Genomic DNA, 25,194 nt, shown 5'->3' with positions numbered 1-25,194 from the left:
AGGCCCCGCGGAACAAGTAAAAGAGATTGCTGTGGTTGGTTGAGAGAAATACAAATGGACAACCCCGACAACGGGAACAATGAAAGCGGCGGGTTTTCTCGCCAACATTTTTACGCGTGGTGCGCTCCGTCTGCCCGCTGCCCGCTTACATGCAAAAGGTTTGAGCCGTGGTATAGGGTTTCTGCGGCCCACTCGAGGCTGTTTTGGGTCGAAGCTAAAGGCGCCCGGCGGACACCCCAATAATAATCATACCTGTTGGGCTCGAGCCTATGCTGAAAATCCTACTTAGTTGCAGGGTATACAAGAGGATTCGTAAATCGACCGCTTTCAGGCAACGTTTTATTCCTGGGTTCGATCGTACGAAGAGTAATCTCAGACCAGGATTTTGTCGGGAGCTTGCCTTCGGCTATTCTCGGGAGCTGCCAGGCAATTCTGTGAGGACTATATGTACGCCCAGTGCTGTTTCCGTTCTGGATGTTTGCATCCTTCCATCTCCGGGGCATCATGTTATCCGAGTGGTGCTTAGTTACGCTATTGGGATTGCTGGATGAATGCCAGGCTTGTTATGTTCTACATCGGAGCATTTCGGGTATTTCAGCAGTATTATCACCCATTAAGGATGCATCACAATATATGTTGTCACAGAATGGCGCCAGCATGATATCTTCGATGGCTCTTGCAGGCTATTTAGACTTCTCATATACTGCTCCGTTTCCGCTGGATTCAGCGAAAATTGCAAGCTACTATCATCTGCTCGACTCACACGTCTTATAGAATAGTATGAGGTAATGCATTATCTATTTTTTCACGTTTTACAAACATACCCCGACCAACCACGAACTTATATATACATTTAGCTCCCTCTATACGTAGAGTATGAGTACTTCGACAGTAGTAATGGAATGTGGAAGTGCTCTTTACCGTATTTCCCAGCTGGGATCTTGAACGCTATCTCAATGTACGGGAAAAAAGTATCGCCTTCAAATAACTCCTCAATTGCCTCAAACTTTATGCAATACACAGTGTCATGGGATTCCTGATACCCATCTTTGCCGATTCTAGCCACCTCGTTAAAATCTTCGATACTAGCTGGGGGAGCTTGGTAGTTCGCAGCCCCGAGATTCCAGAAAACTATGCGTCCGTCGCTATTGGTCTCTGCGCTTGCAAATGGCATAAACTGAGGTTCAGATGAGCTGCTACTTTGCTTGGAAAGAGTGCAGCGCAGGCCAGAGACTGGTCGTCCGGTAACCGTATTGAGCACGTGGCATGTAATTGGATGCTTGAATGCCATTTTGACTGTGTATTCTGAAAGATAGTGTCTATGTAGCTTGGTAATCGCGGTTGACTAAGGGCGGCTAAGGGTGATGGTGATCTATACAGATACCGCTGATCTCAGATTAGAAAGTAGAAGTGTAGTAGCAGGTAAGAGCTCGCAGAATACGTCATGAATGGAATGACAATTTGGATCATGACAGATTGACATCATCGTGCGCTGGACATCGGAGATGTGCGAGATAGGAGACTCTCTGCACAATTAAAATAGAAAAATAACACCAACGATTACAAGGGTTTTGTATTTTATACTTTCTGAAGCATTGTTATCAAATAACTTATTCAAGGAGATTGAAATTCTGACTTACTGATTTGTATTGCCTTGAACAAGCGATTCCCATCAACTACCGACAGGCACAAAATCCAAACCTAAATACTTAATAGAAACAACACTAAGCGTACATATTCCGTAATTTGCTGAGGGGCTTGTGAATCGAGACTAGATGAGACACTATTACGTAGCAGGTCGATTCAAACTGTGGCAAATGTTAAGGGCAGTAGCTAAACCTAAAAGAGCGCTTGATCTCGACGTCGAAAATATTTTCAGCTCAGGGCCCTAAATTAAGCCGCAGCAAACGCTTCCCCGCAAAACGTACAACATGCTGTTGCGGCCCCTAATTATCACGCCCAGATATCGACACGATAATATTCTACATAGATCTAATGTAGAAGTACCTGGACAGTCTGCGAATATATTAACCAATACGTGTGGTACGATTCCCGGAGAACCGCCAGTTCTCTCTATATTTGCAGAAGCAAGCATGACTCGAGCATCTTCCCGCACGACTGCGCTGGCAGCTGCATCACTTCTAATCCTTCCGTCACTAGCATTCTCCGCAATTGTTACAATGTTTGTTGCCTCTATAATTCTGGCGTTTCACGTCATGAAAATGTACATTCTATGGTTTCTTCGAGTTTCTGGCATTCGCTCCCGCCCTCAGGAGAAAATTCACGAGCTACGTAACGGATTCGGGATATGTGTGGCGAGGCTTATCGGTGCCAGGCACGATAGAGCTATTTATGATGAAGGAATGAGCGATCCAAGTACGGCTATGAGGACAGATGACGACGTCCCGCCTCCTTCGTATATTGAGAGCGAGTGGATCGAACAAGGACGAATCATAAGCTCCAAGAAGTGACGTGAGCCACATGGCCTATCTGTCGCTTCGACTCACTGAGAGGCATGGCATACATTGATAAGTGACAAAGGATGAATTTTGATTATTGGGCATTATTTGGAGAGTCTTGGACTGTGGCATATCTCAATTTGGTATTAGATGAACCGCGAGTATTACAATGTTTGCACAGTTCGCTAATGTTCACGTTTCATTTGTAAGTGACATTTCTGTGTTTGGAAGGGTGAGGCCAATGTGGTCAGAGGTTAGAATATATCTGGGGAGGCTAGGAGGCCAATGTGGTCAGAGGTTAGAATATATCTGGGGAAACTAGCCTCCATTTTAGATTGTATATTTCCAGAGCTCGTTTATATATTATACCAACGACTAGTAAACTCCGCGCAACATTAAAGGTACAGAACTGAAAAGCCACATTTTGTTATCCTGATTCCCCATGTTACACACTGCCGCACTCACTTGCACGTCGCCAACATTCCGGATAAGACTCCCAGTAACTGTTGATTCTCACAAGCGGCCGCAACACGTTCCTTATCGTTAAGCTGCTTATTGACTTGCGATTCGCTCTGATGGGTTCCTTGTTTGACCCTAATCTCGATTCTAAAACGAGGAGGCAGACACCGCTCGAGGCGGACGCGAATACCCAGCCCAATTAGTGTGGCTAAACTGCAATGCGTGATTGTAGGAGTGATTTCAACGATAACGCGCGAGATTTTCTGGTGTCGGCCATTGGCGTCTTTGGTCGATACAATGTAAATATCTGGCTTGTTGACAACTGCCAGCTGACCAAGGGTGAGAGGATGTTCTGGATCCGCTATAGTCGAAATCAAGTCTAAACCAGAGTTAGTATAGATTGGTCACAATACGATATGTAAGAAAAAGTGCCGCTCATACCATATATTTCTTGCTCATCAATAGGCTCATGTTCTTCAATATCAGACTGGTCGTCGCCAACATCAGACTCGCCACTAGATAACTCTGGCGCCACTTTCATCTCAATGTCATCGTCTGACAAGCCATCTTCGCCCAGTAGCAGTAACGAGGAATACGACTCATATAGAGACATAGTAGGGAAAGCACCATCTAAAGCGGAGTGAGGGAATGTCGCTTTAATGGATGATGAATCGCCAAAACTTTCAACTCGAGTCGGTAAGTCCTCGAGTGACAATACTTTCGGATTGGCATTAATCGGTTCCGACATTTTAGCTGATGACAGAATATCGATCCTGTGATAATGCTATAGTCGGTCCAAGACGAAGACTATTATGCCTAATTGTTGTCGTGTGCCGAAATTAATATAGTGTAAGTCGCAATTTCGTTGTGTTAGAAGCTGTTGTTACCCTGACGACATTCGCATACCCTTACCCTCTGATTTTACCATACTTCTACTGCAATATGTCGCCTACGAAAAACAAATTAAACTGTCTACAGAAAATATCCCAACATAGTCGAAGTTATATATACTACTGTTTGGCTCGTTGGAGCCGTTATTTTCAGCTGCAACGAAACAATGTTGATGGACACGGTTCAAGTGTGGTGAACTATCGGGGCGTGCGGCTGACATTGGGATAGGATTTGCAAACTTTAATTCCACTATAGGACCGGATCAAATTTCGTTGGGGTTCTTGACGACCAACTTCTTTATAAAATAACGTTACATATTATCCGAGTATTGTTAAACGTCTGTATAGAGTTCGCAGTTATGTTCTTGGATTGTGGAATCCGTGACTAGAAAACTCTGTTGCTGAGCAACTAACTGCAGTTCGCAAACCCTAGCTCTGGCATTGCCAGAAACTCCACCGGTCGAGCAAGTCAGTACTCTCAGCTACGTTGGTCCTGACTATAAATACCTCGCCACGAATGACATATAGTGTCCGTCTCTGGCCTGTGACATGCAGTACGTTGAGAAGGAAGAATCAGATTACAGCACACCTCAAGTGAATCACATTACCATCTACATTATATAGAATTCTGATGGCGGCCATATCAGCACCGATTCAGAATCTACCCGGCTATGATATAGTCATGGACGCTTGGAATGAGTTTGCAGGCGAAAAACTGCAAACTAAAGGTAATTATCTATTACTTCCACAGAAATGTTTCTAATTTATTGTTTGATGTAGATCCATACTTCGAAAAACTTGCTGACGGCACCACTCGACGTCGCAAAGCTCCAGAAGGAACCTCTGCGTCCGACGCGATAGTCTTTAAGAAAATATTAAGCTCGGCCTGGAAGCATGACAGGTGCATGTGCGGCTGCTTTTGGGCAGACTGGGGAGTCGGGCAAGCGCCCCTGATCTCCCTGATACCTGTTATCGGGCCGTGGATTATGTACAGTCTCCATCTCCGGCTTAATTCTATGGCCGAAGAGTTGCATATACCGGCGACGCTTCACGTCAAAATGACGGCAAACGTGACGTTTGACTTTTTAATAACCCTCGTACCTGTATTGGGAGCAGTTTTTAGCTATTTAAACGCTTGCTCGACCAGAAATGCAGCATTGGTTCATACTTATCTTATGAAGCGCGCCCTGGAGAATCAAGCTGTACGTGCTATATTAATAATATCTTCTTTCTTTGTTAACAGGTGGCACAGAGAATGGGTGACTACGTACCTCTGTATGCAGAGTACACTCGAAGTGCGCCCAACTCGGAGCGATTCCAAGACGTGTCTGTCGCAGCGCCACGACCGGCGCTTATCCCTCGGCCTACACCGCAGAGCGGACGACTTCATTATCAACCCCAGCCTCAACCGTCACAAGAAGGATCTAGGTATCAGCCGGCATCGTACAATGGCAAGATCACGAATAAGGGTAAATCCGGAGCTATGGAGACTGGCGTTCGATAAGACGTCCTTAGCCATCGACGATTATTTTGACGAAGAGCCATAGTATGGCATTTGTTGATATTTAATATAATGGCCACGACGATGATTTCATGCACGGAATTTGGGCGATTTGGCTAAATTGGAACTAACATACGTACTTGCACATTAAATCTGGAACAGCTTGAACAGCATGTAATTATACATTATTATCCCATTTTAATCCGTATCCCAAAGAAATCTATACCATGTTACAAAGCAGCTCAATTCTGACCAAACACCGGCGAAATGTTGATATGGTTGATTGTAGATAGTGAAGTTACAAAGTATGACAGGGCACACACAACTACAACGTTTGGCTCTCCTCAACCCCATAAATCTTTATCCGCTTAACCTTATTGTTATATGCAGACGGAATTATCTCTACTATCTCGTTACGCTCAAAATCCAGTGCTGGAATGTCGAATGGCGAGCAGGCCATCAAGTATCCGTACAACACACGCAGGACGCTCACATGCGCGATGATCAAAATATCGTTCGGAATGCGTTCCATTTCCAAAATCACCGGTTCCAAACGAACGGCTAAATCGTGATATGATTCCGCCCGAGGAAATCTATGGCGGTAGGGATCCTTTTTATGCAACTCCACTTCCTCTGGGAACTGCTTCTCTAGCTCTTTCCCAGATAAGCCGTCACAAGAACCAGGATGCATTTGTGACAACTGTGGCCGCTGGCGGCAAGAAAATCCTCGCTTCTCAAATTCTGTCGATGTCTCAATCGTACGACGACGAGTAGACGTCCAGACTATTAATTCTCGTTCGGGGGAATTATCGCCGTGCGTAACTCGCGCTGTGTGTTCGGATCGTCGATGTTCGAGCAGCGTGTCCGTTAAGATACGTGCATACGTTCGGCCCTCGTCACTCAAACGAGGATCTGATTTGTACCTTGGCATCTGTTCTGTAGATTTGCCAGCCTGAACGAGTAACATTAATATTGTATCACCAAGAATTGTTCTTTAATTTCTTAACGTACCCTGGCAAAGTATACACATCCAGCTTTAATATGCAAATTCATAAGGTAAAATACGATTCGATTCGGTAAATATCCCATGCGCGAGTTATTCAATAGTATACGCTCACCGGCGTTGTAGAGCTTAATGTAGCTAAATTCAGGCTCATCCAAGGTCTCATAATGAGGTATTTTGTCGCTGATTCGTCTGAGATAATGCTTTATGGCTTCCTTCTCATCCCATCCAATATACTAGCTTCAGTTAGTAAATTCGCGTACTATTATGGACATGGCCAAACTTACGTCGGGTGATGATATTTTAACGCTCCGCACGTTGGCTTCAATGATCTCGGGTTTATCACAAATCGATTCAATGAACAACGTCTGTATTCCACGCTGACTAAATTCCTTTACTAATACCCGCCGACCTGCTGACGTTGGGTTTACGGCGTCGTAAATCGCAACTTGACCTCTGTCTTCCTCAAAGAATCTGTACACATCGGCTTTGCAAGCAGCCATTACTCGTTGCCTTAAAATAACCGTTGAAGGTGACGCGTTCACAAGGAAATAGTCATCTGGAACATCCGTTCCCGGTGCAATGTGGACCCTTCTGTAGTCACCCAAATGGAATGCATGTGTCTTTACGCCGAGCCTAGAAACATTAGACGACATGTTCCACACCAAAGCTTAAAATTGGACATACCATCTCAAGTATCTAGTCAAGGAGACGGCAAGATGTCTGCATCAGATCGTCGGTCAGAATGCATTTGAGATCAACACGGTACAGTCACTCACGTTTTCCCTCGGGCCGGCAACCCGACCAGTACTATGCAAATCTTCCCCGCGTGAAAAAGTCTTCCAGATTCGGTTGAATATAACTGAGCAGGGGAGACATGAGTAGGCGATAAGGCATCGTGAACGGCGTCCTCATCAACAGATGAGGACTGGCGGCGCAGGTATTTGGATCCTACTGACTGCGTCCGCATTGGCGAAGTGAAGGACGGCGGGCTCAAATGCATCTGCGACGCGAAGCCACCTGTGATAGGTGAAGTCGCAAGATCTGCATGGAAAGTCGATAGTCCGGGAGGCGAGAGTGAACTTGCGAACGAAGAGGGAGCATTGGCCATTGGAGAGGGAGGTCTATCATGGTCCTCCGAGGAGATTGACACAGTGGGAGATGGGGACGGCGACGGCGACGAATCTAACGATAGCGAGATCATTAATGACTGATTTCAGCTTTAATCCGGATAGCCGCAATAAATAAGAGATATTCCAATATTTTCTCTCCCTATTGGATAAGATAGTTAGAAGAAAGTCGATAGCGGCCGATATCACTTGCCACGCAAGTGAAAGACAAAGGTTGGTCAACTGGTAAGCGTGATTGCGGAGAATTCCTTCACGTGATCGCGGCTTTCGGACAACTGCGGCGGCATGTCTGCAACAAGCATGAGCAACCTGATAAACGTCAACGCCAGCAAGACATCGTAATCCCGAGGATAGACATGCTATCCAAATATGACGGACATAGATTTTGGAGAGTATGATTCAACTTATCAGGTTCCAGATGCAATTGTTGAATCCCCAGCGGAACAGCAGCATATTGACGATCACAGTCTGTCCTATCAGTCTGTCCAACAAATACACGACGCGTTCTTATCCTTTTGGACCAGTTATGCGGAGAAACTCATAAAATGTGGTATCACGGGGTCGAATGCGGACTCTAACGGTGGCGGAGTAGGATGCATTGCTGAGTTGCATAAACGATATGTAGATATCTATTTAGGAACAGCTGAGTTCAGTAGCTTGACAGAGACGCATCCTGATGAACGCAGTGGCTCGCATGAGGAACGACTAAGTGGAGTACCTAAACCTGCAAACATTCAGATTCCAGATTTCTCGCCGGAGCCGGAAGACTTGGAGTTGGACGATCGGCTTTCAAAAATCGAACGGCAGAATAAACGATTAGACACAGCTGAGAACTCAACGAAGCCACTTATAAAGAAACGAGGTCGACGAGCCAGAAAAGAATTTACTGGGCCATCTACAAAAAGACCACAACTAAAGCCGACTCGAGGTGATCGTCGTGGACCTGGAGGCATACCTAGAAAGCCGCGAACACAGGCAAGACGAGGAATTCTGTCTTGTGAAGTTATCGTCAATCGATATTCACAGCGGGCTCATACTGTCCAAACGGCAATTCGTAAGAACGTCTCTGGTCCATTTGGTGTGTCCAAGAAGAAACGCAAGGGGAGGAGCAAAATTGATTTAGATGGCCTTTGGGCAGCCCATTGGAGACTCGCGCGGTCACAAATTGGTAGAGTAGGTCAGTCGACACGGAAAAGAAGACGGCTACCATTTTTGCGTCGAGCGCTGGCAAAAGGGCAAAGGCTTTACGAAAAGTAATTGTATAATACTTTTGGGGCATATATTATGGCGTTGGAGGTTTTTGCGCCGACACTGTACTAAATTAATTGTATCATATCAGGACCCTGTAATTTACAAGTTAAGATATGATAATGTCATACCATTGATACAAGCAGAGAGTGACAGACATTATATAACATAAATTAAGCATATATAACAAAACGCGAATCACAAAAAACCTATAAGCCGTCTCCAAATTATACACGCCAACTCACCATTTCCCCGATCGGATAAAACATGATCGACAACGCACAACGCAAAGCAAACCTAGCCCAAACATGTAGTACCCCTTAGCAAATCTTCACATATATGATACTGCTAGTAAAGAAACTAGATGATAAGATAATGACCAAGGCGATCACCATGACAATACAGTGCGGATATGATTACACACTTGAGGCTACCAATTTCTCCCTCCCTCAATCTAACGCTCCAATAACCATCTACAGTGACAAAGAGTATGAGTACTCATCCTCAACATTTTGGGAGACCCAAAGAACCACGCAGCTGAGCATAAGAAGACCGTTACCAATGACATTGCTAATACCGAAGTAAAGTGTCGGCAATGGGTAACCAGGAACGATGTATTTTAGGATGAGAACGACGATACTACCGGAAAATCCACCAGCCAAAAGCGCAAAGCCCATGAATAGAATGAGACGAGCCTTCCAGGCGACTCCGCTTCCTCCATATGAAAACGAGGCGTCTGATGACAACCGCGCCTTGTCAATTGAATTGATCACAATAATGCCGAAAATCGAGCAGATACCGGGAATCCAGTCTACGAACTCAACGTGAACAAAGGATGGATTGTAGTTCTTCGAATAAATTGCCGAGTCAACGAAGAACCAGAAGCCCAGAGAGAACAATGCGCCGGCGAGATAGACGCCGGCCGATCGCACATGTGCGGATGACGGCAATGCCGGCAATGGAATTGGAAAGCGGAAAAGCTTGGCACCGGGATTCGACATGCTGAAGGCAGTAAATAAAGATAATGAATAATCTGCAGATAGACTGTAGCTCTGCTATCAAGTGGGTAATAATTCGATGGAGGCGAATGTCCCAGACAACGGGGACTTGCAGTACCAGACCCTTAATATTAGTTGTGAGCAGGGTTGCTGTTGTAAGGGTGTCAAGGCACCATTTGGGAAGTTCAAAAATCGGCACCCCCGTCGGAACACAAGAAACGCCAAAATCTTCAAGGGCATATCTTTGACTGGGCGAGAGAGTCAATCACCTAGTCGAGAACATGTCCAAGAAGGCGGGGACGTTTCTGTGTACCCATTGCGACAGTATATGCCTCAACTTCCCCACATGTGGAGGAAGCTCACAAGAAGTCAAAGGCTTGCATGGTCACCCTTGGCCACTGTGCATTTTTTGATCGAACTGCCCTGAATGTAGAGCAGTTTGAGCAGATGTAAGTGGTGAAGTCAAAGAGGAGTGGACGTCCAAGACGTGCTCCTGTTGTGGGTGGGTGAATGATCCAAGGTGTTTGAATGCCTCAGATGCAACTCTGTCTTTGACCGCGACTGCAATGCGTCCAAAAACATCATGCTCAAGTACATCGCTGGGTGCAAGATATTACGTGCCAGTCTCTCTATGGATGCTGCGACGTTGGGTCCTGGCACCGCTGTACAGTAGCAGCAAATGCTTCTCTACAGTGGAAGTCCCACAGGATTTGAAGCTCCTTTTTGGGGGGCCAAAAAAGACTGCCAAATGCTCTGCTTAATTTTCGCAAAATTGCGGTTTTGCGAGATTGGCAAGTTGTTTTTGCTAGCGGAAGTTAAGCGATATATTACAAATTCACAAAAAAATCTAATTTACAACGTAGCTACTGGCACGTCATCGGTAAGATGGGGCCCGCCAACAAGAAGACATCTGACTACCGGGTCCTCATCAAAGCTAAATTCACTGTCGTCACTCTCCTCACTGTGGCCACCGTCGGTGTCCTTATCATCATCATCGTCGTCATCGTCCTCGTCGCCGTCGTCGTCCTCGTCAATGTCGTCGTTATTTTTGTCATTCGACGCGTCTCCATCGATTTCTGCATCAAACGCACTATTTTCGGGAACTTCCAGTATATAATCATCCGCCGGGACTTTCGTCCACGTTGACAGACACCTGTATAACCATGCAGGGGACACAATTTTGATATGCGAATGGCGAGCGGCCTGCTGCACCTTCTTCGTACCGACCTATGATAATCAGCATAATCTCTAACCCGAATGAAATTCATTACATACACGTTCAGCAACTAAATGGGTGACATCTGTGGAGAATTCTTTCGCAATCGTCGCCCCAAATGATCTCGCCCAAATCACCACATCGACACTATTCCAATTAGATTTAGCCCTTCAGATATGGAAAGCAATAGAAAACTCATTACTTATCGATGTTTGCACCCAACGGAATCGTCCCGGAGAATAGAATTACAATACCATTCAGTACATTCATTTTCATCTCCGGCATGATTACTTTGATATCCGGCAGGCCCTTCCTCCAGTCCTCATTTCTTTTTCTCTTACGCTTGTTCACTGGCTTCTCCTGGACGTTTGCATCATCATATGCCTTATAATACTGGTCATGTACCCGTACAAGGACATGCTCCAACGAAGGCAGCTCATTGTCCTTGTCCGCTCCCGAAGGATCACCAGATTCTGATAAATCGTCTGCGTCAACATCGGCTGATATCATAAGTGTGCCACCGCTCGTCGACCCTGTAGCCTTAACATCTTGTGCTTTCGGCAAAAAGCCGGAATTGATATCACCAATGCCAACAAAAAATTCATAGGGAATTACTTTTATCAGATTGGCACTCCATTTCCACACATCTCCTCTGTCATCGATGATTGTCACTAAACTGGTGTCAACAGGGAATAACCGTTGGAGATTTTTCTGCTCGAGGTTTCCACTTTCATCACGAGTGAGTATACGGTCACCGAAATATTTACCACCAGGGTCAATAATTTTGGAAATTGCAGTTGCATAAGATTTTGTAGCCATGGTATATATGTGCAGCTCATATAGCTGAGAAATGCGCTCCAGAAACGCTGGTAGCCCGGGACGAACTTTGACGTAGTACCAGTACCCTCGAGGATTCGCCGCATCCTGTAAGCAAAACGAGTAGACGTCTTTCACCGCTAAATAGTGAGAATCTGTCGGGTCTTTCTTCCACTCGCCGATTAAGGGATCCACAGTCGTATGAATTACAGTCTGATCGAGATCCACAACGAGAATAAGCTTCCGGGCTGCCAGAAGTGTCATTGCTGACATTCTTTCGATCCTTTCGGCTTCCTATGACCACCGTGAGTATGCAAGGCAGATATTCAACAGCAACAGCATACCTCCATGCTGACGGCTAAACCAGCAGTGTTATGAAACATCTTGATATTCGCTCGCTCAGACTCTTGATAGCCCGAGTAATCTTGACTGTAAATGCAATTAGCATTGTCACTCCTGACCGCACTTGATCGCAAGCAGAATTATTTCGCACAATGTCAAGTCTTTCCCGCAAAGGGCACACATGCCGGCAAACTGGATGGCATGCGTGCATGCTTCAGTTATTGTCACGACAGCTTGTCTGCGATTACAAACAGGTCAGTCTTCCGTAATATTTCGAGTGTACACTCGCCGGAGCTAGTAACACGGGATAAATACCCAGCCGTTTCGATCACATCGCCCTCCTGTACTGTCCATTTGCCGACAATTCCCTCAACAGGCGCTTCAAACACTGCCAGTAACTCCGCGGGAACTTCGATCTCCTCATTTAGGTCCCGAGTTTGCATGATAGTTGTCTTATACCGATATGTAAACAATGGTGTATTCTTTCGAATCTCGGTCCCGGTCGCCACCAACATCTGTACGATAGTAATTGGATAACGAAGCGTCAACGGCAGTGTTAAATTGGTGTCCGCCATCTTTGGGTTTATGCATCTATCAACAGTACGTGTTTTCGAGTAGTCAGAGAACGAAGTCTACTGAATTAAATATTGGAGCGGGGATATATCGTGCACACGGCGACCTGTTCCCAAAATCGTTGATCCGCCACAAGAGTTCCCGTTCTATTACTAAAACTCTTCGTGCCGCCTACTCATCGATAAAATCTCCCCTATTACACTCCACTGCTGGTCGTCGCTTGCTTAGGTCTGATCCGGTGGCGGGCGACCGTGATGTCGAGTAATCAAGAAGGAGATACAGAGTTTGTTTGCCTGCAATGCCTAAAAGAGACGGCTGGAGTAGAATTGTGTGGCGCCACAGGTGTGGCGGAAATCGGGATATGCCATTGTGGCTGTGCATGTCTAAATTTTGATCAGTCGCCAGACAACCGCTATTGGATACCTATACTACTTTCGCATCAAAACACTCGGACAGACGTGCAATTACTAGCATTTAATTGTGACAATAGTCATAATGCGGTATTTCGCACGCTGCCGACCGCGGTGGCCATCAGCAATGACGCCGTCTTGCTCACGCCCCATTCTTCATTGTCGGCAAATCTCAATACACGTCTCGAATCTCGCGTCGGTCCTCGCAGAATACCCATCACCACCAGAAGTTCTTGTCATCGGCGGCGGCCATGCAGGATGTGAAGCTGCGACAGCGGCCGCACGTACTGGTGCGCGAACTACCCTTATAACTCAGAGTATATCTGCAATCGGGACGTGCAGTTGTAATCCGTCCATCGGTGGCGTCGGCAAAGGCAACTTGGTGCGTGAGGTCGATGCCTTAGACGGTGTAATTGGTCGCGTTACAGATCTCGCTGGTACAAACTTTAGAATGCTAAATAGATCAAAGGGACCAGCTGTGTGGGGTCCACGGGCTCAGATTGACAGGAAGCTTTACAAGAAGTATATGCAGGAGGAAATTTTGAAATATAGAGGCTTGGATATCAAAAAAGGCAGTGTTAAGGATCTGATTATTGAGCCTGATGCGCAAGGTGAACATCATGGAAAGATTCGGGGTGTGGTTATGGACTCCGGAGAGGTCATTCCAGCATCTAAGATAGTCATCACGACAGGCACGTTTCTTCGCGGCGAAATTCATATCGGCCAACATTTTTATCCTGCAGGACGTATAAATGAGCCAGCGTCATTTGGTATTAGTGAAACTCTTACAACAGTTGGGTTTAAAATCGGTCGACTAAAGACGGGCACTCCTCCACGGATAGACGGGCGGACGATTAATTATAAGCGAACGAGACCAGAATACGGAGATGACCCGCCGTACCCATTTAGTTTTATGAACGAGAGGGTTGCGATCGATGCAGAAAAGCAATTGACTGGATATATCACTTCGACAACTCCAGAGTCACACAACATCATCCGCTCAAATCTTCACACGACAATGCACATCAGGGAGACAGTTAGAGGGCCCCGATATTGCCCATCAATTGAGGCCAAGGTTGTCAGATTTCCAGAAAAATCCGGCCACATGATTTGGTTAGAGCCGGAAGGACATGACACAGATGTAGTATATCCAAGTGGTATCAGCGTAACGTTGCCCGCGGATTTACAAAGGAAGGTTCTTCAAACAGTTCCCGGACTTGAGGATGCGGAAATGCTGCAACCTGGGTACGGCGTCGAGTACGACTTTATTGACCCTCGGCAGCTTTATCACACGTTGGAGACCAAACCACTTCAGGGTCTTTACCTCGCGGGCCAAATTAACGGCACAACTGGATACGAAGAAGCAGCAGCGCAAGGACTTTTGGCCGGTATCAATGCCGGATTATCTGCGCTAGGAAAAAAGTCACTTATTTTGGCGCGGAGTCAGGCATACATAGGGGTTCTGGTTGACGATCTTATTACTAAAGGTGTTGAAGAGCCATACCGAATGTTCACCTCCCGATCGGAGTTCCGCTTGACTTTGAGAGCCGAGAATGCTGATTCGCGGTTAACCAAATTGGGATTTTTACATGGTGTTGTGTCTCCAGAACGATACGCAAAAACAACATATGAGAATGCATTGGTTGACGATGCGGTGGAATTCTTGAAAGGTGTCACCAAAGTTCCATACGAATGGAACAGATTTGAAGAATACGCAGTTAAAATTAACAATGATGGAATTCGACGAAGTGCCTTTGATATTGTCACTGGTTGGCGAGGAGATGAGTGTGGAGCATTCCTGGAGGTGCTCAATTTTCCACAACACTCACAACTTACGCCAAAGCTTATCGAGAAGGTGGCCATTATTGCGAAATACAGTCGGCTTATTAGTAGGGAATCAAGTATGATTAAGCGATTCCAGGAAGATGAAAATATACAGCTGCCTACAGGCGTGGATTATTCCGGAGTGAGATCAATAAGGATGGAGGCACGAATGCTACTGAATGAAGTGCAACCACTTACATTAGGACAAGCGAAGCGTGTGCAGGGAATAAACCCTTCAGATGTCATAGAGTTATTCAGAGTGGTACAGATGTATAAGCGAGATCCAGCCATATTGAAACCGCTGGGCACTCCTTTAATGGACCCGGCGCGAGCGGAGAGTGCAGTGATGCATATGTAACATTATTATAGAGGCATAGTGAATATATTATTTCATTGTAAACATGTCCAACTAACTATTCACGAATCAACTTGCGCCGCGAATGATGTATAAACCCGTCGTCACCTGGCTTTCCCAAACCGTCTAGGAATTTGTCAACCTCGTCTTTCTCACGGCTCTCTCTCCTGTCGTGGTCGCGATCTTTAGAATCTTGGCGTGTGCTTTCTTGGGATCTGTCGCGCTGTCTGCGATGCGGCCGTTCATCGTCGTCTCTCTGACGATCTCTAGAGTAATAGTGTCGGCCATGGTTGCCGTCTGGTCCACGTCGATATCGGCCATCAGGACCATCAATGATATGGTGCCTGCTGTTACCGTCGTGCGACCTGTAATGGTCATGTCTCCTGTCATAACTAGCCCTCCTGCTATCGTCCGTGCTGTGATAGTGACTGCGTTGAGGTCTCGGACTCCGGTCATCGCGGTATCGATGTTGACTTTCACGTTCCTTCTCGCTCCGCCGACGTCGCGGCTCTGGACTTGTGCTTCCAGACCTGCTCTGTCTTATACTGCTTTCCTTCTGATCAACACTCTTCAAGCGCGGCTTAATCCCCAATGCCTCCGCCATCGCAATCTCCTCCGCTTCTTTAATCCTCCTTAGCTCGATTCTCCTCAACTCTTCTTTCGTCAGCTGCAATTCCTCCTCTCCAAGCCCTTCTTTATCAAGCTCCTTCTCCACATCAGTACTATTCTTCTCCTTAGAATACCATAACGCATCATTTTTCTGGGCCCAACGGCCTGTAGGCGCCATTACTGAATGTCCAAGGTAGTTCTGGCGATACTTGTCCTGCTTGACGGCGTCCCATGAAAAGGAACCTTGCCCGCCACGGATACCATCCCGTGTCGGTCTGTTCGACAAGAGATCCATTGCTGGAAGAGACTATATTTGGGGAACTCGATTTGCTAAGGCGGTAAAGTAAGCGCGGAGCAGACTTAAAAGACGAAGCAGATAATGTAGATCGAAGTTTGCCATGAGGGCGATGAGGCAATGTTCTATATGGGTGGGTCTTGTACTGCACTCAGCCGCACACTCACCTCAGCAATGATAGTGTGAATGGTTGTGAATGCAGTTGAACGATCCCTGTTATTGCTACAGCCTACAGCCACCAACTGCACCTATAGACAAATATCTTAACAGGTTGAGCCATGGCACCGCCATCCGGAGGCGTCCCTGTCAAGAACGAGATCCAGCCGCGCAAACCAATTAAATCCGCGACTGACAACACCACGGACACTCCCCCATCTGACGACGAATCCCAGCAACAAAAGAAGCGACAGCGAGTATCCGCCGACCCATACGCGTCGTTGCGAACGCAGCTCTCTAGTTTTGCAAAAAATCCTAACAAAGAGATTGTCATCCCTCGGCCGAAGTCACCGTCGGATTTAATACCGCCACCACCCGAGTTAGTGACGAATGTACAGGGCTCTAGCGCTGGCGCGGGATCTGGGGAGTTTCATGTATATAAGCAGGCACGACGGCGGGAAATGGAACGTACAAAAATTTTTGAGGAGCAGAGGGAGAAGGAGAAGATGCTGAAGGAATTTGAAGAGCGGAGGGAGCAAATGAGAACGTTGGACGAAGAGCGAACAAATAAGAAGAGAGAGAAGAGACGAAAACGGGGAAAGGGTGGCAAGGGCGATGATAAAAATACTGCCGTCAGTAGTTATAGTGCCGTAAAATCTGGCATGGAAGAAGCTGCTGAGCAAGACCAGAATCAATTGCCACAGGATAATTTAGGTGCAAATACACAAGAGACAGCACCGGCGGTGGACGGTGAGATTAATCTTACGATTATTGACGAATTCTTAATGTAAATATATATGTGTTTTAGGGCATAAACTGTAATACTATTCTGGCGCTTATCAATTACACGTAGCCAATAAAGACAAACAGGAGGTCAAAACGATAACGTACAGATTTGTATGAAGTCGATCGCTGAGATGCATGCTCACTGATAAATACAAAAACAATTTGGATGCACTAAGCAAAAACATTCTGCGTCGCATATTAACAACATAGAAATGAGAGACGAGGCTTGCTTGTAACAGAGACATAATAAGACAGTTAAGTGAAACTGTATAAGTTATGCCTACTAAAAATATTTTAGACAAATATATATATAAGAAATATAAGACAATACAACTTCGTGAGGATATGGGAAGGTATAATAGAGAAAACAACGATCCCCAGTAATATCAATAGCATAGAACGAATATTGCAGCAGTGGTAATCCGACAATCGACACGTCATCTCTTCAATTAGACACGCACGCACGCAGAAACAAAAAGCAAACAAAAAGGACATCGATCATAGGACAAACTTGAATTTTGAGCTGCAAAGCATTATTTTCGACCCACATGCCCACTTTTAAGTACCTAATTGACAACAAACAATATCATTAAAACCGGCCCAATCCAATAACAAAACCCATTTTATGCAACCGTAATTCCTTACTCCAGACTGACTTTCATCTGTTCAGGTGTCAATGGTGTGAAATTATTCAAATCGATTCCCTTTTCTAGAAGATCTTGCCGAACATGGCGCGGCACGAGCTTGTCGTTCAGTTCCGGAGCGATCGATAACTCATGTAGTGAGAAATTAAATAGCGGCGGAAGCTCGTGCGGAGGATTTTCAGGATGTCTTGAATCAGGAAGCTTGGTAAAGGGGTCCCTGAGTTCGTCGAAGAAGGGATGGCACATTGCCTCGATAGCTGACAACCGCTGGTTGGGGTTGTACTCTAGCAGGCGGGAGATAAGGTCAATCGCGTCAGGGGGCCCTTTTCTAAAGACTTTTGAAAATGGATGAGGCCTAATTTGCGGGAACTTGTGCTCCATGTAGTTCGGGTTCATAGTCTTGATCTGCTCCCGTGTAGGAGTGCCAAGCACTTTAATGATCTCGACCAGCTGGTCAATGCCGGATTCGCCTGGGAACAATGGCTGCCCCAACATGAGTTCAGCCATCACGCAGCCTGTCGACCAGACATCGATCTTCGTCGTATAATTTGTTGCTCCAAAGATTAGTTCTGGTGCTCGGTAGTAACGGGAGCAGATGTAAGACACATTTGGCTCGCCGGCAACAAGGATCTTCGCAGAACCAAAATCGCAGAGCTTGAGAACGCCTGTATTTGGGTCGGTGAGAAGGTTCTGAGGCTTGATGTCACGATGGCAGATGCCCTGAGAATGGATGTAAGCCAGTGAACGGAAAAGCTGGTATATGTAAAGTTTAATCTCAATCATAGGCATTGTTGATTTTAGTTTGGCGAAGTGACGAGACGCCCTGTAGACTGTCTCGGGCACAAATTCCAGGATCAGGTTCAAATAAACCTCCTCCTTAGGTGGTGGTGTAAAAACATCGCCTTTTCGTTCGTACGCGTTGGATGATCGGCCGCTGTCTGACGAGTAGAAGAACGCGATGAGATCGACAACATTGGGATGCTTCACAAGTCGCATTATCTGAAGCTCACGGTTCTAAAATTAATATGTAAGAAATTGGAGCCAGAAATAGGTTAGCATGTCAATGTTAGGAGTGATGGCGGTTACCTTGAATCTCTTGTCTTGCAGCACGCGTTTGATAGCAACTTCCTCACCAGATGGGGAGAGTTTTGTGTGAAAGACTATTCCAAACGAACCATTGCCCACCATCTTGCAATCTGTGTAGCAGAGTTCTCGGATCTCGCCAGTTCGTCCGTCATGAACTTTTTCCCGGATGATATCTACAAAGGATGTGAGTTAAGTGGACAGGAAAGGCATTGCTTAAGGCAGAAAAGGGCAAACGTGACATACCACTGCTTCGCGCGCCCCCCAGGCCGTAGGACATGCTGTAATTGGAGGACATGGAGCACAATAAGACGGAGAGTACGCAGAGACACTGTGGAGGTGTTCAAAACGATCGAGGAGACTTAGACGCCGGCGGATGGATGGTAGACCGGGAGCAGATGCAGGGGAGGGGCTCTGGGATAGCTACTATGGATAGGCGGGGGTGGAGTTGGAGAAGAACTAAAGCCCAGCGTTAAGTTAGAGAGAGCCAGTCCGGTCGCTGCTTGCAGTGTGCCCTTCTCCTCCCTCAAAAAGCATAGGCGTCGGGGGCGGCGTCGTTCTTCGCTTCGTCGTTTGTTGTTGATTTGCCTGGGGTCATGTGGCGCGCCCTCCGACGCCCTCTGAGGATGACTCAGCTCTTATGTCAGTTGCCACATATGGCTGACTGTGCACGTGTGCCACCTGACCGCCAACCGCCCCTTATTACTGACATCACCGTGCAGGTCCCCCCAAATCTAGCAGCTCTCCCGCTAATGTGTCCACGTGCCTTGCCCACAAAGTCGGTGTATTTGCAGCTGCAACCGTCGCAGCGTCGCAGTCTTTACTCATTAAGCGAAAGCATCTGCGGTGCGTGGCTGCGAAGTTCTAAAAGCCGCAATGATAACTCGACCATATCTTACCTATTTAGTTAGTACATCATCAAAATACAAAACGTCCAACGACCTCGTGATCACTGGATTCCACTGGATGTTATCTTTCATCAAGTTTACCCAACTCCGCGAGCGGAATGTTATCAGCAGGAAGAGAGGATGTCGCTCCAGTTCCAGTGTCCGGGTTCTGTAAACTGTAATCCATGTCTATGAACTAACAACATTTTTGCTAAATAATATAACTAATATTATGTGACAATATGACATCTATACATATATTACACTACCGTCTTATACCAACACCTCTGGCATACTCATGATGACCGTTGCTAGCGACGTCCAACCAAGGAAGTGTTTAACACCCTTGGGATTTCCGGTCTCTTGCTCGTACTGCTCCCACGCAAAACCTGTAGCCTCCCACTGTTTATACACGTTGCTCACCAGATTGACCCTTAGAGCCTTATACGTCTCTGCTATCAAATCACGATCCTTCTCCGTCACTTCCGGAATCTGGAAATAGTTCCGTAAAGCGCTCAGAATCATGTAGTTCATGTTTATCCATATGCTGCCACGCCAGTAGTTCTCTCCTAGGCCAAATGCCGCATCCCGCTTCGACAAACTCCGTATTCCGAACTCCGACCACAACCTGTCTGGGTCTCTCAGTCCGCGTACAACCTTGCCCACCTTCTCCGCGGGAATCAGTCCTACCATGAACGGTAGTAACGTTAGGTATCCTTCATGGCACTCGTGAACTCTGCTCTCAGTCTCAGGGTCCCATCCCAAATCGCAATACGCCTCTGCCACATCATTCCAATGCATTTCCTCCAAGTTACCCTTAACCCCAGCGAGGATCTTTTCGTACCGTGTAATCTCCGTCTCCGGTGCGCCAGTGAACTTTCCCACTTTGATCATCGCCCTCGCCATAGCGCCAACCCACGCCATCAGATCGACATGCATTTCTGCGGGATGCGGTGGCCGCGCACGCGGGTAGTCGTCTAGGCCGGAAGTAAGACAGTGGTCAGGTGTCCTCCCTCGCCATCTATATCCCTCCGTCCAAGAAGGTGGTCGTGGCGTATCCGAATTGTGCCATGATCGGATATCAGCCGACTGTGTCCGACGAAACCAGTTGAAGTGGGTCCGCAACGAAGGGTATAAGGCTTTCAATGCCGCGCGAGCCAGGGTCGGTGAATGAAGATGTGCGTTTCGTGGCGACGATTCGGGAAAGTTGATGAACTGCTGCGGCATCTCATCTCCGACAGGAGCGCTAAACGCTTCAGGAACAGAATAAGACTCTACTGCGTCGACAAAAGCGGAAATTGCAAGGACTAGTGTTGGAGGATTCGCATAGGTCGGGAACTGGGTCTGAAACTCATGAGGCACCTTGCTGCGGGCTTCCTGTCCGAGAATCTGTTCACGCGCGATCCAGCCTTCGTCATCGGCCAGATTGAACCAGCTTTTCATAATCTCTAATGCAAGGTCCGGATCCCACTTCATTATAGGAACCAGGTGAAATCCTTCGTCCCAGTAAAACCCGCGAGGAAAGAATGGTCGGGAGGGCACAGCTGAGAACAGCTCGGAAGGCTCGGTTTCAACAACGTTCGGCGCTCCACGATCTAGCCAGAACTCTTCGTATTCCTCATCATCGTATGCAGAGTCGGACCTATCAACAAGACCAGAACCATGGAAGTAGCCGATGCCGCCAAGAAGATTGGAGAGAAGGGACTTTCCAAATGAGATGTACTCCGGCGAATCAAATGGTTCGATCGGAGAAAATACTTCTGCATAGCGACTATCAAAGGAAGTAATAGCTGTATCAAGAAGTGACGTGAGCTTTGCAGCTAGATACGGGTTAACTTTTATAACAGACCCAGCACCAGGCATACTCACAGTTCATGGACTCTCCACCTTCCTCCTCAAAAAGCACATCAAACTGAAACTTCCCAACGAAATTGCGTTGGACAAAGTGCAAGTTTCCCTCATCAGGGGCGTCGTTCAAATTAAACAAATGGGCCGCGGACGGTAACTGCTCTGGAGGATAGACGCCTTGCAACTTCTGAACGAACTCCTGCATGAGCTTCATGTAATAGTCTCTTGCGCGCCAAACTGTGGATCCGTCGACAGCAAGCGATAGGGCATGCGTTCTCTCCGCAGGTCGTGAGATGGCGATCGCATGATCGTTCACTGGGGCACGATTAGATTCCGGACCGCGAGTAACTGTTAATTTGAAGTTTCCTAAGCCACCAATATACCCTCCGTACTGAACATCGTCCATGAGCCCCTTCAAATTAAAGTCATTCAAAAGCTTGCTACGCGCGATTCCTTCTGTGCCGAAATAAAACACAATAGCAGTCCGTGTATCCATACTTTTGGGCACGCCACGAACACGCAAACCCCAACTACCTCCGTCTTTCACAAACTCTGTGTATAAATCAATATTATGGGCAATGTCGTGAATTACTTGCCGACCACCGTCACGGGTATCGTAGATATCCCAACCATATCCTTGCATTTCGTCGCCCTGTTCGCATGTATGCCGTGTCTTCTGGATGCCCTGATAGTTGTCCACGTTATACCACATCAAACCCGACAGAAAAGTCTCCGGCAATCCACGAGGCCGAATGCCGAGATATAAGTTAGAACGATAGGGGCCCCATTGGAGCGATGCATTAGATGCACGAGCATGCTCAGCTAATAGCAGTCGCGTTGTTGGGTCCGGTATATCTTCCAGGTCGAACTCGTCAAAGTCATCTAATGATCGGACAAGCGTCGGCGCTAGCAGCAAGACCAAAACTTGCAATAAGCTGCTCCAGAGCATTGTAACTTTAATTGTGGATCAAGGCTTATGTCGCAATCGATCGATGAGGTGTCCTTTAGTAGCAATCCTTGACTGCAACAACAGTTAGTATCGACAGTAAGGCAGTTGATCTATAATTTAGGATTCGCACTCTATATTGCACAATATAACCTCATCATATATTGCAATGGTCTTGTCAATGTTGTGTGCACGAATGTTGTGTGTAAGAACTGGCCATATCTTTCATAAGTAGAAACTTATCGAGCCTCGTGGCCCGTCCACTCAAACCTACCTTCCGGGGGGTAACGGCATTGTTATGGGCGCTGAGAGTTCCCATTCATCTTACCAGGATCTAAGTATCCCATCCGTAATTCAATCACCACAATACCTTTACAATATAAACCCTAAGCCTGTAAGGAGAAGTCATCGATCGTTTGAGCAACGACCGAAATTTTGGCTCATTATTATTATTAGATTTGCAGATTATTGGTGTGTTTGGCTTCGACATGAATGACATTACGCGGGGACATTGATGAGGTTATGCTTGTATGAAAGAAATGAAACTTGTCAAGTGCGTGGAACTAATGTATGTAGAAGACTTCAAGAATACCTCTAGAATAGAAGATGAGGAAAATTTAGACTCATTTAAGCAGCGCCTATATAAATAAGATGAAAGTGGATAGAATTTATCGACTAGCTGTGGGTAGAGATCTACCAAAACAGTATCTTTGGCACAAAGCCACAGTTCAGCGTGCGGCTGACATTGGCTGTGCAGATAGTTTGTCAAAGTGGCTCTAGCGTACTACTCTCAGTATTTATAGATCATTCTCCAATAGAGCCATTTCTTAGATAATTACAACCGCCTCTCGCCAAGTTGGCCAAGTTGTGAGTATTTGCCCTTGATTGGAGAATTTGAATGTTGTATTCGAGATCGGCACTAATTTGGTTCCAGTAGCTGGTTTACACACTTTCTTACCGACCACCTAAATGTCTCTCGAAGAATTGCAAGAAACCTACGCGACAGCGGGCCAATCCCAAGTCTTCACATTCTATGACTCGCTCAACGAAACATCACAGAAATTATTACTATCTCAGCTCGCGACAATCGATCCCGCTCGGGTCTCTAGAATAGCAGAGACTGTGCTGTCCCAGGCTACCGAGTCATGTCAATCCGAGATTGCTCCGCTTCCCGAGGATGCCACTGCTTCTGTTTTGACCGCACCGCCGTCGCAGATCGAGGAATGGGAAAAGATAGGTATTTCGCTTATTGCCCAGAATTCCGTCGCTGTCGTTTTGCTTGCAGGTGGTCAAGGTACTCGCCTGGGATTCTCGGCTCCCAAAGGATGCTTTGACATCGGTCTCCCGTCGCACAAGTCCCTTTTCGAATTACAGGCCGAGCGCATAGTATCGCTGCAGAATCTCGTGCAAAATAGGACAGGAAAGACTGAAGTCATTATTCCGTGGTATATCATGACATCCGGCCCCACTCGTGCTCTAACTGAGACTTTCTTCAAAGAACATAGCTACTTTGGTCTTGATCCCGGCAATATTAAGTTTTTCGAGCAGGGAGTGTTACCGTGCATTGACAACTACGGAAAGATTTTGTTAGAAGGCAACGATAAGGTTGCCGTTGCGCCAGACGGAAACGGGGGTATCTACAGAGCACTAGTGCAAGAGGGAGTGCTGCTTGATTTTGCGAATCGAGGGATCAAGCATGTTCATGCGTACTGTGTCGACAATTGTCTCGTGCGGATGGCTGATCCCGTGTTCCTCGGCTTTGCTGAGTCACGTGGTGTTCTCGTGGCCACGAAGTCGGTCCCGAAGCGACATCCGAAGGAGAACGTCGGGCTGATCGTCGCGAAGGATGGACACCCGGCCGTGATTGAGTACTCTGAAATTTCGGAGGAAATGGCGCAACGTACCGTGATGGACTCAGAGAGTGGGAAACAGGAGCTCGCTTTCAGAGCGGCGAATATCGTGAATCACTATTATTCAGTGGAGTACCTCGACACGATTCCCACATGGTCTGAAAATTACCTGCCATACCACATTGCCAGGAAGAAAATCCCGTACGTGGACTTGGAGACAGGCGAGTCTATTTCTCCGTCAAAGCCGAATGGTATCAAAATGGAACAGTTTATCTTCGATTGTTTCCCGCAGCTCGATTTTGCGCAATTCGCGAACCTGGAGGTGAGGCGCGAGGATGAGTTCTCACCATTGAAGAATAAAGTGGGAACGGTCGGTGAGGACGACGCCGACACGTCGCGTGCGGATCTGCTTAAGCAAGGAAAGCGATGGGTTGTGGCGGCTGGTGCCACTGTTAGCGATGACGTTGTTGGCGTTGAGGTTCCGCCGTTGGTCAGCTATGTGAGTATTTACTATTTCATGCCGGGACGGTTTCTTCTGTTCGGTTAGGGTATGAGCGATCAAGCTAACGCCCAGTCGCAGGCTGGTGAGAGTCTAGAGTTTGTCAAGGGAAAGGCATTTAGCGAAGTGACTCTTGTGGAGGCTTAGGTCGTATGTGAAATGCGCACAATGTATTATAAAATGAAGAGGGTGGAGACGAAAACTATAGTACGTATGGGTAGGAAAATTTGGATTGATTCGCCGGGCGTCCTCTGATCACGTTGTTATTTGTGTTACATGCAGTGATATCCGGATGGTGCACCGGTCGGCTGTTGACGTAGCCTCTGTGCTGTATATGGGCCGCGAGGAATAAAAGAAATGCTGAAAA

The 25,194-nt window shown here is 46.8% G+C and overlaps 15 protein-coding genes across 15 annotated transcripts; 7 read left to right on the top strand and 8 right to left on the bottom strand.

The window, feature by feature from the left end:
* The first annotated feature begins 247 nt into the window (after positions 1 to 247).
* On the top strand, positions 248 to 1,084 carry V1508DRAFT_408636 (uncharacterized protein). Its single transcript, XM_066939034.1, has one exon. The coding sequence runs from the start codon at positions 475 to 477 to the stop codon at positions 772 to 774; it is 300 nt and encodes a 99-aa protein (XP_066798773.1). The 5' UTR covers positions 248 to 474; the 3' UTR covers positions 775 to 1,084.
* On the bottom strand, positions 854 to 1,291 carry V1508DRAFT_347626 (uncharacterized protein; the record flags this gene model as incomplete). The annotated part of the gene is made up of 1 exon (XM_066936700.1): positions 854 to 1,291. One exon carries the CDS (start codon positions 1,289 to 1,291, stop codon positions 854 to 856), a length of 438 nt encoding a protein of 145 aa, XP_066798772.1.
* Positions 1,292 to 1,890: 599 nt separating this feature from the next.
* Positions 1,891 to 2,830, top strand: V1508DRAFT_436601 (uncharacterized protein). The gene has a single exon (XM_066942116.1). The coding sequence runs from the start codon at positions 1,932 to 1,934 to the stop codon at positions 2,469 to 2,471; it is 540 nt and encodes a 179-aa protein (XP_066798771.1). The 5' UTR covers positions 1,891 to 1,931; the 3' UTR covers positions 2,472 to 2,830.
* Positions 2,783 to 3,747, bottom strand: V1508DRAFT_363661 (uncharacterized protein). The gene is made up of 2 exons (XM_066937277.1): positions 3,360 to 3,747; positions 2,783 to 3,297 (listed from the first exon to the last, which is right to left on the bottom strand). Exons 1-2 carry the CDS (start codon positions 3,664 to 3,666, stop codon positions 2,921 to 2,923), a joined length of 684 nt encoding a protein of 227 aa, XP_066798770.1. The 5' UTR covers positions 3,667 to 3,747; the 3' UTR covers positions 2,783 to 2,920.
* Positions 3,748 to 4,091: 344 nt separating this feature from the next.
* On the top strand, positions 4,092 to 5,582 carry V1508DRAFT_408631 (uncharacterized protein). The gene is made up of 2 exons (XM_066939033.1): positions 4,092 to 4,536; positions 4,589 to 5,582. The coding sequence occupies exons 1-2, from the start codon at positions 4,440 to 4,442 to the stop codon at positions 5,353 to 5,355; spliced, it is 864 nt and encodes a 287-aa protein (XP_066798769.1). The 5' UTR covers positions 4,092 to 4,439; the 3' UTR covers positions 5,356 to 5,582.
* Positions 5,415 to 7,649, bottom strand: V1508DRAFT_379471 (6-phosphofructo-2-kinase-domain-containing protein). Its single transcript, XM_066937660.1, has 5 exons — positions 7,092 to 7,649; positions 7,000 to 7,035; positions 6,600 to 6,948; positions 6,321 to 6,548; positions 5,415 to 6,261 (listed from the first exon to the last, which is right to left on the bottom strand). The coding sequence occupies exons 1-5, from the start codon at positions 7,514 to 7,516 to the stop codon at positions 5,635 to 5,637; spliced, it is 1,665 nt and encodes a 554-aa protein (XP_066798768.1). The 5' UTR covers positions 7,517 to 7,649; the 3' UTR covers positions 5,415 to 5,634.
* A 103-nt stretch (positions 7,650 to 7,752) lies between these two features.
* V1508DRAFT_408627 (uncharacterized protein) lies at positions 7,753 to 8,858 on the top strand. Its single transcript, XM_066939032.1, has one exon. The coding sequence runs from the start codon at positions 7,812 to 7,814 to the stop codon at positions 8,697 to 8,699; it is 888 nt and encodes a 295-aa protein (XP_066798767.1). The 5' UTR covers positions 7,753 to 7,811; the 3' UTR covers positions 8,700 to 8,858.
* On the bottom strand, positions 8,746 to 9,756 carry V1508DRAFT_408626 (uncharacterized protein). The gene has a single exon (XM_066939031.1). It carries the CDS (start codon positions 9,689 to 9,691, stop codon positions 9,164 to 9,166), a length of 528 nt encoding a protein of 175 aa, XP_066798766.1. The 5' UTR covers positions 9,692 to 9,756; the 3' UTR covers positions 8,746 to 9,163.
* Positions 9,757 to 10,492: 736 nt separating this feature from the next.
* On the bottom strand, positions 10,493 to 12,912 carry V1508DRAFT_408623 (uncharacterized protein). Its single transcript, XM_066939030.1, has 6 exons — positions 12,378 to 12,912; positions 12,214 to 12,300; positions 12,065 to 12,149; positions 11,107 to 12,014; positions 10,964 to 11,051; positions 10,493 to 10,915 (listed from the first exon to the last, which is right to left on the bottom strand). The coding sequence occupies exons 1-6, from the start codon at positions 12,635 to 12,637 to the stop codon at positions 10,541 to 10,543; spliced, it is 1,803 nt and encodes a 600-aa protein (XP_066798765.1). The 5' UTR covers positions 12,638 to 12,912; the 3' UTR covers positions 10,493 to 10,540.
* Positions 12,913 to 13,038: 126 nt separating this feature from the next.
* On the top strand, positions 13,039 to 15,251 carry V1508DRAFT_408620 (glucose inhibited division protein A-domain-containing protein). Its single transcript, XM_066939029.1, has one exon. It carries the CDS (start codon positions 13,131 to 13,133, stop codon positions 15,225 to 15,227), a length of 2,097 nt encoding a protein of 698 aa, XP_066798764.1. The 5' UTR covers positions 13,039 to 13,130; the 3' UTR covers positions 15,228 to 15,251.
* On the bottom strand, positions 15,240 to 16,285 carry V1508DRAFT_408619 (kinase phosphorylation protein-domain-containing protein). The gene has a single exon (XM_066939028.1). The coding sequence runs from the start codon at positions 16,126 to 16,128 to the stop codon at positions 15,283 to 15,285; it is 846 nt and encodes a 281-aa protein (XP_066798763.1). The 5' UTR covers positions 16,129 to 16,285; the 3' UTR covers positions 15,240 to 15,282.
* Positions 16,286 to 16,342: 57 nt separating this feature from the next.
* V1508DRAFT_436592 (uncharacterized protein) lies at positions 16,343 to 17,311 on the top strand. The gene has a single exon (XM_066942115.1). The coding sequence runs from the start codon at positions 16,407 to 16,409 to the stop codon at positions 17,073 to 17,075; it is 669 nt and encodes a 222-aa protein (XP_066798762.1). The 5' UTR covers positions 16,343 to 16,406; the 3' UTR covers positions 17,076 to 17,311.
* A 202-nt stretch (positions 17,312 to 17,513) lies between these two features.
* V1508DRAFT_99062 (kinase-like domain-containing protein) lies at positions 17,514 to 19,184 on the bottom strand. Its single transcript, XM_066943138.1, has 3 exons — positions 19,044 to 19,184; positions 18,801 to 18,973; positions 17,514 to 18,728 (listed from the first exon to the last, which is right to left on the bottom strand). The coding sequence occupies exons 1-3, from the start codon at positions 19,093 to 19,095 to the stop codon at positions 17,712 to 17,714; spliced, it is 1,242 nt and encodes a 413-aa protein (XP_066798761.1). The 5' UTR covers positions 19,096 to 19,184; the 3' UTR covers positions 17,514 to 17,711.
* A 708-nt stretch (positions 19,185 to 19,892) lies between these two features.
* On the bottom strand, positions 19,893 to 22,747 carry V1508DRAFT_379450 (glycoside hydrolase). Its single transcript, XM_066937659.1, has 3 exons — positions 22,612 to 22,747; positions 21,554 to 22,553; positions 19,893 to 21,504 (listed from the first exon to the last, which is right to left on the bottom strand). The coding sequence occupies exons 2-3, from the start codon at positions 22,479 to 22,481 to the stop codon at positions 19,958 to 19,960; spliced, it is 2,475 nt and encodes an 824-aa protein (XP_066798760.1). The 5' UTR covers positions 22,482 to 22,553; positions 22,612 to 22,747; the 3' UTR covers positions 19,893 to 19,957.
* Positions 22,748 to 23,447: 700 nt separating this feature from the next.
* V1508DRAFT_401676 (nucleotide-diphospho-sugar transferase) lies at positions 23,448 to 24,895 on the top strand (the record flags this gene model as incomplete). Its single annotated transcript, XM_066938434.1, has 2 exons — positions 23,448 to 24,806; positions 24,833 to 24,895. The coding sequence occupies 2 exons, from the start codon at positions 23,448 to 23,450 to the stop codon at positions 24,893 to 24,895; spliced, it is 1,422 nt and encodes a 473-aa protein (XP_066798759.1).
* Between the last annotated feature and the right edge of the window lie 299 nt (positions 24,896 to 25,194).

Source organism: Lipomyces doorenjongii (genome assembly GCF_038497915.1).
Source record: "Lipomyces doorenjongii strain NRRL Y-27504 unplaced genomic scaffold V1508scaffold_2, whole genome shotgun sequence".
Taxonomy (NCBI): Eukaryota; Fungi; Ascomycota; class Lipomycetes; order Lipomycetales; family Lipomycetaceae; genus Lipomyces; species Lipomyces doorenjongii.
The sequence above is the reverse complement of the archived record's forward strand: the minus strand, read 5'-3'. Positions and strand labels throughout refer to the sequence as shown.

Coding starts and splice junctions, on each gene's coding strand:
- V1508DRAFT_436592 (XM_066942115.1), top strand. CDS start 16,407: ATGGCACCGCCATCCGGAGGCGTCCCTGTCAAGAACGAGATCCAGCCG.
- V1508DRAFT_436601 (XM_066942116.1), top strand. CDS start 1,932: ATGCTGTTGCGGCCCCTAATTATCACGCCCAGATATCGACACGATAAT.
- V1508DRAFT_408620 (XM_066939029.1), top strand. CDS start 13,131: ATGCGGTATTTCGCACGCTGCCGACCGCGGTGGCCATCAGCAATGACG.
- V1508DRAFT_408631 (XM_066939033.1), top strand. CDS start 4,440: ATGGCGGCCATATCAGCACCGATTCAGAATCTACCCGGCTATGATATA. Junction 4,537..4,588: donor CGAAAAACTGCAAACTAAAG/GTAATTATCTAT, acceptor TGTTTGATGTAG/ATCCATACTTCGAAAAACTT.
- V1508DRAFT_408626 (XM_066939031.1), bottom strand. CDS start 9,691: ATGTCGAATCCCGGTGCCAAGCTTTTCCGCTTTCCAATTCCATTGCCG.
- V1508DRAFT_408623 (XM_066939030.1), bottom strand. CDS start 12,637: ATGGCGGACACCAATTTAACACTGCCGTTGACGCTTCGTTATCCAATT. Junction 12,301..12,377: donor GATGTGATCGAAACGGCTGG/GTATTTATCCCG, acceptor TTGTAATCGCAG/ACAAGCTGTCGTGACAATAA. Junction 11,052..11,106: donor TTGGGTGCAAACATCGATAA/GTAATGAGTTTT, acceptor TAATTGGAATAG/TGTCGATGTGGTGATTTGGG.
- V1508DRAFT_408619 (XM_066939028.1), bottom strand. CDS start 16,128: ATGGATCTCTTGTCGAACAGACCGACACGGGATGGTATCCGTGGCGGG.
- V1508DRAFT_408627 (XM_066939032.1), top strand. CDS start 7,812: ATGACGGACATAGATTTTGGAGAGTATGATTCAACTTATCAGGTTCCA.
- V1508DRAFT_379471 (XM_066937660.1), bottom strand. CDS start 7,516: ATGATCTCGCTATCGTTAGATTCGTCGCCGTCGCCGTCCCCATCTCCC. Junction 6,949..6,999: donor TTGACTAGATACTTGAGATG/GTATGTCCAATT, acceptor TAATGTTTCTAG/GCTCGGCGTAAAGACACATG. Junction 6,262..6,320: donor GATGTGTATACTTTGCCAGG/GTACGTTAAGAA, acceptor TTACTCGTTCAG/GCTGGCAAATCTACAGAACA.
- V1508DRAFT_408636 (XM_066939034.1), top strand. CDS start 475: ATGTTTGCATCCTTCCATCTCCGGGGCATCATGTTATCCGAGTGGTGC.
- V1508DRAFT_379450 (XM_066937659.1), bottom strand. CDS start 22,481: ATGCTCTGGAGCAGCTTATTGCAAGTTTTGGTCTTGCTGCTAGCGCCG. Junction 21,505..21,553: donor AGGTGGAGAGTCCATGAACT/GTGAGTATGCCT, acceptor ACCCGTATCTAG/CTGCAAAGCTCACGTCACTT.
- V1508DRAFT_363661 (XM_066937277.1), bottom strand. CDS start 3,666: ATGTCGGAACCGATTAATGCCAATCCGAAAGTATTGTCACTCGAGGAC. Junction 3,298..3,359: donor TGATGAGCAAGAAATATATG/GTATGAGCGGCA, acceptor ACTCTGGTTTAG/ACTTGATTTCGACTATAGCG.
- V1508DRAFT_99062 (XM_066943138.1), bottom strand. CDS start 19,095: ATGTCCTCCAATTACAGCATGTCCTACGGCCTGGGGGGCGCGCGAAGC. Junction 18,974..19,043: donor GGGGGGCGCGCGAAGCAGTG/GTATGTCACGTT, acceptor CATCCTTTGTAG/ATATCATCCGGGAAAAAGTT. Junction 18,729..18,800: donor TGCAAGACAAGAGATTCAAG/GTAACCGCCATC, acceptor TATTAATTTTAG/AACCGTGAGCTTCAGATAAT.